We start from the raw sequence: 14821 nt of genomic DNA on the forward strand, positions 1-14821 counted from the left end.
GATAACGTAACAAAAATATTCAGTTTACCCATTATCCTTCCAGATTAAATTCCTGGCATTTAGACAGTGTAGTGTAATGTTCGTATGACTGAGACCAGTAATAGAATATTCTTTCCTTTGTTAAATTATTTCCTCTGCAGCTTGTCTTCCCTGATCCTGTTTCTGATGAAAGAGTAGCTTATAGCAGAGCTTTGCCTCACTTAGAATTTGTTTATAGGAATTGAATGCGGAATGAGTTCACCAAAAATTCAGTCAGTTTCATTATTGCATATTTCATTCCTTTTTGACCCTTAAACATAATTTTATCACTATGCTATTGTATAATCAATGTGGCAATGACAGTGAAGCAATGAAATGCAATGTGGTTAAAAGGCTTCTCAGCTGACCTCATTCTGTCTTTCTTTGAAGATACTAAATAGCACTCTGAATTCTCAATACAAGGAATTTTATGTATTTTAGTGCTAAGTTTCCTGAAGGTATAAAGATCACAATGCCTGTTATTTACACATGTACCTGTTAAGCAGCACACAACTGACCTAGTAGTTCCAACTGTTTCTTCCAAAATAGGTGATCCCCTCTTTATCTGGGCTGGCTTAGCTCAAATATATGACAGGTATTATAACAAATAATATAGTCATGCTTCACAAAATTACAGCATTGAAATATTGTTATAGTGGTCCTTTCTCAGAAGCAGTGCTGTAATTAACTGTCTGTCAGCATTTCTTTTACAACTGCTATTGTCAGAGGCTTTAAAATTTGATGATTGAAAACATATTTTGCTGAAACGTGGCAGAGAAGTGCTCAACCTTCAGGCAGTTTTGGGACAGGTTTCTTAAGGTAACAGTGTTTATGCAGCCACACTGTCTGTCAATCTGTCTTCCTTTCACTCTGCTCCTAATAGATTTTGAACCCATTGGCCAACTTCAACCAGATCTGACAAGGAAAAATGTCTCCAAGAAAACTAATTTCCTTTGGAATTGTGACAGTTGGCAGCTGAATAGGGATAGAAATACAATGTAACGCCCTGTGGGAGAGAGTTAACTTTTGTGTTTAGCCTGCCATCAAACCAGTCAGCACCTCTAAGTCAGAACTGGTCTCAACACATGCTGCATCTTGCCAATAACTGGTGAGTGTACCAAGGTCTGGAGGTAGTTCGGAGAAGACAGAAAATGTGTGGAAGGATGTGTTTGGGTTAAATAAAGACTGGCAGTTGTGCTGGGGATTGGTTTGTGAAGTCAGCATTGAAAAGTGGAATATTTAGGTACACTAATATCTAAGAGAGATCATTAGGAAATCAAACTCCAATTGTTTGTAGAACAAGCTGTCCTTAGCTAAACTTTCTTTCAGTAGGATTAGACTAATTTTATTTCCTAAACCCTAACCTGTTTTTCTTCCTTGAGTCTGCCATGGCTTCTATACGCTCAGTGTTTCTTAGAGGGAAGTCTTGAGACAGTGCTATTTGTTTAGTTGCAGAGGGTTTTTCAAAAGGATAACTGCATACCTATTCCTGGTCCTTGTCAACTCAGAGGAGTAAGATGGCCTTGAATTTAGCGTCAGATAATCTAAGAGACGTTACTGAAGGTGTTAGTGTGGTGTTTTGTTCAGACAAAAAGAATGGGATTTGGATTTCTTGCCCTTTCAGGTGGCTTTTGGGAAGAGCTGAAGCCAAATTGGACATGTGAAAAAAGCTGCGTATTCTAAGCATGCAGCAAAAAGTTCCTTTGAAAATATTGCATGAGTGATATGTGGAATACCACATTGTGTTCCTGTTTCTATTGTCCTTGAAATGATAATACTCTTAAGGGAGAAAGCAAAACAGAGTTTTGAGCATGATCTGTTGCTGGACAGTTTCCACTATGTGACTTGTCATTTGCAGGTCATGACTGTGTAAAAGTTGATTTTCTCTACAAGTCCAGAAACACAAATTCTAATTATGAGGAATTGAAAAATCAACATAGTATTTTTTACTAGTTTCTAGCTATTATATTTTTGGGATGTTTTTCTCATGCAGTGGAATAATAGGTTATGCTTTTCATATGCTTTATTTTTGTAGCATACATTATTGTTTTAAAATGTAGGGCATTTGTTTTATTGGCTACAGTGCTAGAACTAGACTTGCTTATGAAAATAACATAACATACTCTGCGTTGTTGCCTAACTCTGTATTTGTTATTCAAGGCTTATTGGGTGTTGGTTTCCAGTCCTTTGGCAACAAAGAAAAACTAAAATCCAGTCCTTTACAACACCTGTTTGAGGTAAGTTCAGAGAAGACCAACTACACACTTCAGAGGACAATCCATTTAACTTAGCTGTCAGTTCTGTACAGAATTAGTACAAAAAGTGATTTTAATGTATCTGCAGGTTCACGAGGAGACTCATGTGGAATTTAAATGACCATACTTGAAGGAGTAGTGCAAGCCTGGGCTGTGGCAGTAGAGATCTGATGCTGTTGGTTACCAAAGTTGTGAAAAGTGAGATGTATGCCTGTTGCTAGTGTTTTTAGAATTTGATTTTCACGATTCACTATGATGGGGCAAAAGGATCTTGAAAGTGTTTTGTGTCTAATATGGAGCTTTAACATTTATAGCTAAGGAGAAGTGACTGTCACTTCCCAGAACGCTGCTTCAGCTCTGCAGAATGCTCTTCCTTCCAGGAGTGTGAAAGAGCTAGGAGCATTAGAAGGTATAGTTTCTGCTGACAGCCATTCAGGAAATGCCTTGCAGCAGTAGGGAAGGCTGTTTTATTGCAGGAGGTTGCCCTCTCAGTTACCCACCAAGCCCACAGATGGTGCAAGTGCTATCGATTGCATTTCTGTGTGTCAGGGACAAACCTGGCTCAGTGGACTCTCCCAGTTAGCAATGAAGATTGAGGTAGTTTAGCAAGCTTTGTCTTTCCAGGATTAATATGGTTTTGGTTGTTGGATTGCTCCATTCCAATATGCCTAATACCATCTGAGTTAGTACTTATTTCTTCCTCTTTAGCAGTTCCTATATCACTTCCTTGTTTTCATATAGTGCAGTGAACCAAAAAGATTTTGTCAGTCTTTGGTACTTATAAGTGATCTTTGGGTGACAACCATGCTGGATGTAACATATATACAATACACATAAAGGACTTACATACTTATCTGCACAGATCCAATAACTGTATGGATAGGTGGACAAAATTTTCTGAGTGGCTGATGTTCAAGTCCTCATCCTCTAAAAGGAAGATCTCACATGTTAATGAGGCTTTGTCAGGGTTCTTGTGTGGCACTGTCAGATGTTCTCTCATTACTAAGCTGAGCTGTGCTTCACCCTGTGAGCTGGATATGGGAACTATGGCCAGTGGTGTTCAGACAGCGTGTTGCAGGATGACTGTTCTGCATAAATCTGTTTACTGGCGAAGGAGCAAACTGTGTTTGAACATTTGAATAGTCAACAGCTGAATGCATGTCAGTCAGATTGTTTATGTGGCAGAATAGCTCCTTCTGAGCTTGCCAGCTTCTTTGACATAGGTAAATTTTGTTCTTATTCCTTCATCCCTGAACCCTGCTGAATTGAATTGATAGATTCTCAAAATGGAGGTGTTTTAGAGCTGTAGGACTGATTAAAAGAGAAAAAAAGTAGTCATATTTTGTGGTTGTGCATGCTGTGTATTACTTTATTTATAATTTAAGTCCATTCTTAGAATTTAAATTTTAAATACTTGAATTTTGCACTAAAGCTTTAAAATTGCAGCAGTGTGTAGGCTTTATTACCTTCAAATGTAGAGAGCGGTATTCAGTCAAGATGCAAGAGGTTCTAAAACAGTAGTCGTTTAAGACCAAATTGATTTCTCAATTATTCCCAATTCCCAAGTGTTTGTTCAGCTGTATCCCTAGTTATATCAAAAACTGAGATGTGTTTCAAAGTGGTGTTTTTTCTGCTGTTGTATGAAATTAATCTTTCCTATAGTTCATTTAAAAAGAACATTTCCATAGCACAGTTTCTATATAAATAAATGTATATACGAATGTACCTTTCCAAACATCTTTGCACCTTCCATTTTGGTGAAGAGGCAAATGCAAATATACTTTTTGCATTTTTTTTTGCCATATAACATAAAAGATTGGGCATAGGTGGACACTAGAATGTGTGAAACTACTGGTGGGAGAGGACGAGCGTTATTCTTGGAACAGGTTGAATTTTCCCTCTACTTTAAATTTATTTTTCATAGTAGAACTAAGCAAACAATAAACTTTGAAGCGTGTCAGCAGTTAAAAATCTCCAAAAATCTTCAGACTTGAAGGGGAAAAGTGAGTTTTGCTTTAGAAAAGTGGAACCCGTTGAAGCAAGGTTTGCATTGTTGGCACACTCATTGAACATTACAGGAATGGAGTTTTTACAATTACTTATTTTTTATCGAGGTTGTAATGATTTGAGGATCAAAACTCCTACAAAAAAAGTTAAACAGCATTAACTTTTTTTTCATCATAAATGGGTTGGGGTTTTCTTTTTGAGCTTGTAAAGTACTGAGTCTATCAGGGATTTTACTATTTCAGTTCCTATCTCATTTTTAGGCAGTGTAGTTGTTTTAAGTATCATCTTTGTGGTTCTCCAAAGAAAAGTCTGTGGTTTAAATGTCCGTGATGGTTTCGTTTGCACACATAAATGAGTTCTTCCACATTTTGCTGCTGCAGCAGTTTCAAGGTTATGAAGAGGATCATAGCAGCAGCAGTAAGGAATTACAGCATTAGTCTTCTTTCAAGATAAGCTGCACATTTTCCTATTGGACTTTAGGCTATTCATTCTTTCTTTAAATGGGAAATGTGTTTCTTTAACATGTCTTTAGAACTTTGATGTTACAAATGTCATCTTTAAATGTATTTGTATTATTCTTGTAGAACTTTATTTTATTGGAGGGGAGGATTATACTATTTCAACATTGTCAGTGTTATATTTTAGGTGTATGTGCAGATTAACAAAGCAGCAGAAGATGAAAACACAAAAAAACTGGCGAAGGATTTCTTTAGAAAACTGGAGGAACATGATGAGGAGACATTGTCACTTTGGAAACAATTTAGAGACTTCAGTATTGAGGAATACGTCCAGATTTATAAGGTACAAATAATCCACTGCTTTCTCTGTGTTCTTGGTCTCTTTTTCTCTATTGCTTCATCAGTATAATTGATAGTGCACAGTACCTTTTCATCTGGGAGATTGCCAAGCAGTGAACTCACTTAGGAACAGAGATTGCTCTAATACTGTCGATTCACTGCCTTTCCCATGACCTTAAGTGTGTTGTGGGGAAGCTTTTTCTCGATAAGCCGGGTTACACCCCATTCTGTTTGGAAAAAACACAGTAGCTGATCTACATCCAAGCAGACCATCACTTTAGTTGCTGACATCCTAGATACTTTTTATTTAATGATGTCCAGGTAACACTGAATCCAGTCTCTTGGTACTGATACTGCTCAAGAGCCAGCGGAGTCCATCTGAAGATCGGCTGGTGTTTTTCCCACTTGTGATGAAATTCTGGAATGGGTGACCAGTTTTGATGGGCTTAGACATTTTTTTTTAACTTGCAGCTCCAGAGAGTTTGTGACTTGTTTTCTATCTCTTTCTTCTTCTAGTATTATTATTTATTTAAAATTTCACTTTTCTATCTCATTCCTCTTGCTGTATTTGTAGAAATTGGTCACGTTTTGTTTCATCCTGGATTGCAAAGTTAAAAACAAAAGTTGCCTGCCCTTTCCTCAGTTGTCCAGATAACCTGGCTGTGCTTTAAATTCTTCCCTGAAACATATCTGTGGAGTCAAGCCAAGTATTCTAAGTTAAGATCTCCTAAGCGAGACACTTGATAATTCTAGTGGAAAGCTCACCTGTAAGGGTAAACAGGTATTGGGCTGTGTATGCAGCTGAATTGTGATGGTCACTCCTCACTGATCACATAATGACTGGTACAGCTAGATCTTTGTCTCCCAATTTCATTCAAACTAATAAATATTCAGCTGATGGACTGACCAGTTTTGGCAGTTAAGGTCATCCTGTCTTTCCTGAGTGTGCCTTAAGGCTTCATAGTAATGATGACTTCTGTATGCTCAGCAATGTTTGTGAGCAGCTTCTGCCTTTTTAAATTTCTTTCAGTTTCCTTTCAAATAGAGTTGGTTTCATGTCCAAGTACAATCTCTGCAGTCCATGGCTTTCACCTCCAGCACACCAAGTTAAAGACCTGCCTCAGAATTTTTGTACTGATTGCTTTAAGCAGTTTATGCCTGATTTCTCATGAACATTATACCCAGGCTGTATTCAATTTAGGGAGATTAATTCTAATGCAGAAATCAATTAAATCAAAATCCAAATATCCTTTCCTCTTAACAATGAAGTGATCTTTCCTGGAATAAAATTAATCTTTGCACTCTATCTGATGTGCGACACAGACCTATTGTCTTACTTAATTTGAAGAAATTATTAACCTCAATCTTATCAATTTTACCCTTCTTTGATATTCTTGGAACTTTTCAGCGTCTAGGAGTGCACTTTGATGAATATTCTGGAGAGTCACATTACCGAGAGAAGGCCCAGGAGGTTCTAAAGATGTTGGAAGATAAGGGACTTCTTCAAAAAACAACGTATGGACTCATTATTCAATCAGTGTAATTTACTTAACATCTCAGTTGCATTTCAAACAAGATATGATGAGTGAGGTTTGTACATAATCTAAGGCGAAGAGTTTTCTTTAAATGGTCTTGGTAGCTGTCCTAGTAAAAGACCAGGTGGATTTGTACACTCACAGTTAAAAATTAAGTTTGCCTTTCTGTGGCTAGTACAGAAACTTGGCCATGACAAATTAAGTACAATGACTGTTCAACTCATAATGGCCTTTTAGGCTGTTAATTAATTTGGCAGCTGCATGTGCCATTTAATGAGCAGAGTTAGATGAGATCCTTGTTTTGATGAAGCAGGTGCCTGGCTGAACTGAGATGGAAGCCGTAATCATGGAATGCACCAGAACATGGGCAGGCTCCCTGGCATAAGCAGTGGTGACAACAAACTTACAGGAACAGTCTTCAAAAATACTTAAAGGAGACAATCATTCAAAGAAAAAGAATAAAGTTGTCTACAGTGAGGGGGTTTGAGGCAGGAGGCCATTTTGGTTCTGACCTCAGTCTTATCTGAATTTACCTGTATATTAGCTTGCAGTTACATCAGTATTTTATCTCAACTTACAGAAAAGGGACAGGAATCGTGGATCTTTCGGAAAAGAAAGACCTCTCATCAGTTTGCACCGTCATGCGTAGTGATGGGACATCTCTTTATATAACAAGGCAAGTAAGCTCATCGGTGTTCATTGCCATTTATTTTGCCAGTAAACTTTTGTACATGAGTACGTTTGTAACTGATAGTACAGATTTTGAAGCTTTTTATTGCTGGGATGGAACACCCTTATTTTTGAGTAATCGTAACTGGAACTATCAATGTAACTATGTCAGGATAAAAATGGATCAGGAAAAACAATGGCTTTTAAATACTCTTCCTCCCCTTAAGCAGTCTGTAAGTAGATCTCTTCTTTGCATAAATCATAATACTTTCTTCAGCTACTAACTTTGAAAACAAAACTGGGATCTCTTGATCTGGTAAATAGTTGCCAAAGGTTTTAGAAAGACCTTTGCTTAAAATGTTTATTGACAATGTGATGCAGAAAAAAATGATGTCTCAGCCATGTCTGCATTTACTCAGTGGACCACCAGCACTGTAACATCAATTTTATTGCTGTTTTCCTGCCACATCATCAGTATCCTAAAATTCCTCTTGGGTATTTTAGTATAGAAGCCTTAACAGTTTCTTTGTGCCAGTAATGCAAACAAATCAGAGGTCCAGCTCTCAGGGTAAACTGTGTACAGCTTTTCAGGGTGAGGGTATTAGAGAGATGTTGCAGTCAATCCTGCTCATTAAGGAGTTGCTGAATCCTGTAACCAAACAGAGACAATGATGCCACAGCTCCGTGCCCAGAGGTCAAGCAGTAGTAAGGCTGATCACCTGTTTGAACTAAGCACAGATACACACACACATAAACACACATGCACACACGCCCCAGCCAAAACCACTCAGCCCTCAGACAGCACATTTGGTGTTTTGTTCCCCTCTGGCTGATCAGGATGAAGGTCTGTTACTGTGAAGAAATAGATATATATGTGTGTGTGTGTAGATATACACACTTATTTATGTGATATGTATTATTTAGTAACCCAAGTAATATACGTATGTATTGTAGGTACAGAGTACGTATGTACCATATGTATCCCTATAGTAGCTGAGATTCTGCCCATTAGCTGTCCCTGGATCCCCAGGTCTCCCCAGCTGTTGGCACCTGGACATGCATGTCCCCACGGCCCATAGCCCCGCTCTGGTTACTGGCACAGACACACTGGATCTCTCCAGTAACTGAGCTTAGACATGTAACTATTGGCTCAGGATCCTTGCTCTGCTCCATTGCCTTCTCCATAGAGACACATGTACCCAGACAGATCTCTCAGTCAGCCCCCTGGCCCCATGGTCTCTCCAGCTGCTGGCCTGGACCCCCTGATGCCAACGGTACAGACTCCTCTGGGTGCCTCCTCTTTGAAGGCACACATTTACCTGGATACTTCCCAGCTTACTTCTCCTACTTGTTGTCTATTCAGCTTGATATTTGCTCAGCCACATGTTGATGTGTGTGCCCTCACTCCAGATGTTGGCAGCAGAGACACCTTGGCCCCTGTGACCCATGGTCAGACTCCAGTTGCTATCACTTAATTTCGCTTATGCCCAGTTCCCTTCAGTTGCTGGCACCACAGATGCACGGCCCATATGAGCTGTATGCCCCAACTGCAGATAATGATACTTAGACCTCCAAATTCACGTGCATACAGAAGAGAGAGCCCCCTCACCTAGGGAGAGTTTGAAATAGAGTTTTATGAGAAAACAGGAGAGATCGTGCTGATGAAGTTCAGGGCACAACTGAGCAAACATACTACCCAGCAATTGGCTTACAAGCCACCTGTCCCTGTTATCATCTTCTCCCTTTCTTTTCCTATCCTTGGTTCCTCCCCTGAGCGTCCTATGCTAAGTCTTGGGCAATTGCAAAACACTTTTCCCCTTCATCCCATGTGTCCCACGTCCTTAAGCAGTACCCTCCCTCAGTCAGGTGGTCTGGAGAGCTGCTGTGGTGTCCCCTGAGGAGGCTTTCAGACTGGAACGTGGGGCCTATGGCTCTCCTGTGACAGCCCCTGGGAGGGGCTCGAGCAAGTTGTTTCTCTGTACTGCTGTGTGTGTATGTGAAGATGAGCTTTGTACCACGTAACCTAATGCTAAGCACTGGGTTAGTTTTCCGAGAGAGGGTTGTTTCTCTCGTGTCCCAGTAGGCAGACAGAGAGCAGACCTACTCTGCACGTAAGAACTGTTTCCTCGGTAATTTTCATAGTTAGTGGTTTAAAAAAAAACATTTCAAACATGTCATCAGCTAATTATGCATCTCTTTTCTTTATGTAAGGCATACATAGATCCTTCTAACTGGGCAGTCCTCTCCCCTTCATAAAAAGTAGATTATTTTTCCGAGAGGCAAATAATGACGTATGTTTGAGTGAAATTCCAAATAGTTTCTTGTTATCTCTTCCAGAGATCTTGCGGCTGCTATAGACCGAATGAACAAGCACAGCTGTGATACTATGATTTATGTGGTAAGTAATTCTAGATTCAGCAAACACTTTTGAGCCTGACTCTTTCCAGTAATCCAGGGGGGCCTCTTGCTCACAATCTGACTTAGACACATGGTATTTTTGGCAGTAAAATAGATGCCCTTACTACCCAGCAGCTGTGCCTCAGTATGGCAGTGTTTCTTGGTTCTGTTTCAGTTCATGACCCACAGAATGGTTGAAAAATAACTTTAAACTAAAAGAGGGTAGGTTTAGATTCGATATTAGTAATAAATTCTTTACTGTGACAGTGACAAAGCACTGGAACAGTTTGCCCAGAGATGCTGTGGATGGCCCATCCTTGGAAGTGTTCAAGACCAGGTTGGATGGGTCTCTGAGCAATGTGGTGTAGTGGAAAATGTCCCTGCCTATGGCAGGAGGGTTGGAATTAGGTGATCTTTAAGGTCCTTACCAACCCAAGCCTTTCTATGATCCTATGAAAATCAACTCTGGAGTTATTCTCTATTATAAAAATTCATTGCAATTAGTTTCAAAGGAACTTTTATTTCATTTGACATTGTATTTTCTCCTTAATCAATCTGGATGAAGCAGTTATAGTCAGGGAATGTTTTTATATTTCTTGGTTTGATTATTTTGATTTTTAATAGTTCCAGTAGTATCAATAATTGGATTACCTCCTCACTTATGTGAAACTCTCTTTTGCTCTAGTATTACCAAGGAGATATCTCATGATGCTTTTAGATCTTCTTTTTCCCGACTTTAGAAAAAAATAATTTTGTAAACCGTGTTCTTTTATATGAAGTCAATAATGTGGAAAAACTCTGCACGTTTCTGTGATGTGTTTAGTAATGCCCATATACTTTCTCTGGTACAACTTTTTCTGAAGTCAGTATAATGTGATAAGATTCAGGAGAGAGGGAGAGATCAGTAACCACAACATTAAATACATAGGTAGTTGAAAGTGCAATTTCTAGTTAAATGACATTCCTCCTTTTATTTCAGTCTTCAGGAAGTTTTTTATAGCCTGCCATTCCTACATTTTGTTATAGAACAGGGAAATTTTTTTGGGAAATTCTTTGGATTTGGTGGGAGTTTTTCTGCCTCTGCTGGCTGGAACACACTGGGTTCATTGACATCGAAGGACAGTGTGGCTGTGAAAAATGCAATGCTTTAGGAGTTAGGGATGTTTCCTGTCTAGTTCATGGGGATAGGTAATTATTTGTATTTGTTATACTGTGAGGTGGTGGGGACCAAGGAAGAAGGTACAATTAGAAAGAAGGAATAGTTGGGTCTCTGCTTTGCACAGATTAGGATATTGCCTGAACATTATGGTCATGGAGGGAGTGAGTGTGAAAGCAAGTCTTGAGCTGACTGGCTGCTCACAGCTGAACTCCAGTAACTATTTACTTCCTTGGCTGGCCCTTTTTGTCCTACTCTGAGTCCAAACAGATGTGCAGCAAAACCAAACTGTGATGTGATTGATGTGTCAATTGAATGTCTGACTTGAGGGGTTTTTTATCACTTCTGGCTTTCTGAGGACTGGGAAAGTGGGTTATAACATGAGAGGGTGATAACGTAGGCTGTTAGGAGACTTTATGGAACAGACAGACTAATGAGGGACCTGCCAGCCTCACTGAGCTTTGCTGCTGTTTTGTGCCAGTACTGTGTAATGAGTTAAGTCTTAACTCAGCGCGACCAGAGGCAAGAGGACTTCATGGGTTTAAATGAGAACACTGATGATTTTAGTCTTCAATTATTAAATACAAAGGTATTTGTATTTAATATATTCTGTATAGCAGAATCCTAATCTTGTTACAGGAAAATTATTTAGAGACTCTTGAGTCTTATTTTAATAAGATCATCTTGTCTTCCTCAGATCAACTTGTTAAAGAAAACATTAAATTGGTTTACTAGTTGTAATGCTGTAAATCAGTGCATTCACCAATTTAGATTTTTTTAAATCCTACTTTTTTCATAAAAAGGCAGTGATATGAGAAAAATATTCAAAACATTTTAAAATGTGTGACATATTATTAAAGAGGTACTAAGATACCATTGAATGTTGCACTCAAAGCATGAGATGAAACTGCTTTTATTTATGAAGAATTGAATATAATCCATGCTGCCAGACTCCACACTTCTCCCTTAAAGCTAATCACTTAGTGAGAGAGATCTGGCTTTGTTACAGGTACAGAGATAAACCTCAGATGTAAGATGAATGGAAAAGACCTTGGAAGGCCTAGTTTGAAATGCTGGCCACTGCTATCCATTTATTAGCCTTGCTTGTGAGTCAACATGGAGAGGTGATAGAAGTGGAGCAGCTTATGAGGAACTCTGAAAGAGGAGGCAGGTGCTTGATACAGAGGTAGAATTGAGAAGGAACACAGATAAGCACTTCACTCACTGCTCACTCATTGTCTTGGAACACAAAACAAATGAGGAAGTAGTGATTATTTGGTTATCTCTGCAGGATTTTTTAAGGAGGGATAAAAGGGAGTCTGAATGGTGTAGTCAAAACAACTAGGTAGGAAAGTGAACTTTGCAGCAACAGCTGTAGCTAGAAACACATATGAAGATCGTTGTTAGGCATAAACCACCATCAGAAACTACTTCAGTTAATAGGAGAGAGTAACTGGAAGTAAGAGAGCACAAAATGCATAATTGTTATGAAATTGTGATAATTCATACTCCTTTTTTTAAAATTCTGTAGCTGCCTTATAATGTAAAACTACAAATCACACTAGAGACAATAGAAACTATTGGGTTCTGGAGACAGACAGCTTAAAGAGGTGTTCTGTTTCTAAGCCAAAGGAACCCTAGCGTTTGGTGACACAAAACATGGGTATATAACGAGCAGCAAGGTTCTGAAGGGGAAATGGAGGGGGTTTTTTGTGGGCAGCTCACAAATTATGGGAAACTAAAGAACATCAAGGTTTCCTTTCCCTTCATGTCTTTTTGCTTCGTGACTTGAATAATGTCTGAAAAGGTAGATTACTTTTTTCTAATATGATGCAAAATCCCATTGACATAGATTCCAGCTGCCACAATTTTCAAGTCTTGTTTCTCTTCATAGATTTTAATTCTGCTTGCAGTGACTTACTGGCACAGTATCTGTGGTGGTCTGTGTTTGTGTGTGAAAAGCTTATCCCTATCAGACTTGGAGTGTTTTCTGATATGCATGAATTCTATTCCTTAGACAGATAAAAGTCAAAGTCATCATTTTCAACAGTTATTCCAAATACTGAAGCTCATGGGTTATGACTGGGTAGAAAGGTATGTATTTATGAATCTTAATTATATTATATATCTTATTGAGTTGATTTTTTTTTTAAATGAATAATTTGTACATTGGAATTTTAGTAGACTGTAATTTTGAGGAGAATCTCCTGATTGTGTCCACCTACCACCATACTATAGCACACATCACGTAGGCCTTTTGGTTGAAGCTAAGCTACAGGATGTGATGCTGGTGTGCAACTAATGAACTCCAGAGTGGCAGCAGTCATTTGGCCTGTAGGACCCAACTAATACTAGTCCAATAAGGAGGAAAAAAAATAACAAAAGAAACCCTTAGAATAGTGTGCAGTGTGGGCCTCAGGTCTTCAGCACCAACCTTTTTTCATTCTATATGCCCACTCCTGCTGCCCTGATTAACTTGTGAATGGAGTCATTGCCATGTGTCCAGGATGTGAAAAACAGCCCTGTCTCTCATTTAACTTCATAACTGCTTGATGTGAAAAAGAGAAACAATCTTTAAGACACTGTGGCATAGCTTCTGGGATACTGTGTGCTAACATATTAAATTATTATTCTTGAAGTATTATATTTTAGCAGTGATCTGAATCTGAGTTTGAATCATGCTTCAGGCTTGAAGTATCTGTTGCAAGGAAGTGTATCCCTGCTGTTATTCATTGTAGTTACCAATCCTGTTAGCAGTCTGAGCAAAGGTCAGTAATGGATCTGCAAACTAAATCATATTCCTCTGCCAGACTGCATGTCTTTTGTGGTTAAATATAGCATTTTAGCCTTCTGGAAAACTAGACTGCCTCCTTTCACAGTGCTTAAAGTTGTCTTAGATTCTGGATCCAGAATAATGCTTGGGATTATTATAAGCAAAAGCAACGAATATTTTATTATTAGCAATGATTAATTATACTTTTAGTTTAATGTGCCCACAATAGAATTATTATGACTCCCTTTCTAATTATATTAACAGATCTGTGTTGGCACAGTAATTTGATCTGTCTACATCCTGCCTCTCTTCAATTTATTGCAAATTATTGCATTGAGGCCTCTGTGCTAAAGGTAGTAGCAAGAGAGGTTCCTGAGAGCACGCAAATGACCAGGTTATCATAATTCTGATCATAATTTTCCCATTATATAATAAATATGGAGCTTTGGTTGCTGAAATGAGAGTTACTGATTATATCACCAAGCTTTCTGCGTTGGAGTGTTATTTATTCAGCTGTTATTGCTGTTTCCTGGTAGAGAATCCAGCTCTGAACAAACACTGCAAACATTTCTCTTGATTGAAATGTAATTTTAGGTCCTGCTGCTTTTCGACGCAGGTGCCAGCATGTGTCTTTTGGTCTAGTTCAAGGGATGAAGACTCGAAGAGGAGAAGTAATTTTCCTGGAAGATGTTTTAAATGAAGTTCGCTCGAGGATGTTACAAAACATGACTTCCGCAAAAAGTTAGCTATTTCAGGTCTTATTAGTTTCTTTTGATGTTCTATGTTGATCAAAAATGTGTCATCTTTTCCACCCTTCACTTTTCCCTGAATCAGACTAATCACCGTGATAGACCCTGATATGTGCATTTCTTACCTCTTATAATATAAATAATGTTAAAATAATTCTTTGCAACTCTGTGAACTTCCCTAAATTACAGATTTGCAAATTCTAACATTCAGTGATATTATTTCATCATGCTTTACAGTGGGAAGAAAGTACCTGTCTTTGGAGACAATAGTTGCTTTTTTCTGGAGGGACAAGCTAGTCCATAGAAGGGTTGGGGCTGGAGTTCAGGCAACAGTCATATTTCATCCAAAGGATTTTTGACAGTTTTCTCTGGCAAGAGTAACTGTAGCTTGCCTTCCACCACTGCCTCGTCATCCTCCCAGCCTTGTGGCTGTTCACAGGGTGCTCAGGAGGTCACTGCTCTGCA

The 14821-nt window shown here is 38.8% G+C and overlaps 1 protein-coding gene across 1 annotated transcript in view; it reads left to right on the top strand.

Moving 5' to 3' along the window:
• RARS2 (arginyl-tRNA synthetase 2, mitochondrial) overlaps positions 1–14821 on the top strand; it is a 35576-nt gene that overhangs the window by 12961 nt on the left and 7794 nt on the right. The window contains exons 8-14 of the mRNA XM_018078137.2: positions 2179–2255; positions 4926–5081; positions 6486–6592; positions 7193–7288; positions 9619–9679; positions 12852–12928; positions 14224–14348. Of these exons, the coding sequence (XP_017933626.1) occupies positions 2179–2255; positions 4926–5081; positions 6486–6592; positions 7193–7288; positions 9619–9679; positions 12852–12928; positions 14224–14348 (699 nt within the window). The remainder of the gene's footprint in view (positions 1–2178; positions 2256–4925; positions 5082–6485; positions 6593–7192; positions 7289–9618; positions 9680–12851; positions 12929–14223; positions 14349–14821) is intronic.

Source organism: Manacus vitellinus, unplaced genomic scaffold (assembly GCF_001715985.3).
Source record: "Manacus vitellinus isolate BGI_N305 unplaced genomic scaffold, ASM171598v3 scaffold_4_pilon, whole genome shotgun sequence".
NCBI classification, from domain to species: Eukaryota; Metazoa; Chordata; class Aves; order Passeriformes; family Pipridae; genus Manacus; species Manacus vitellinus.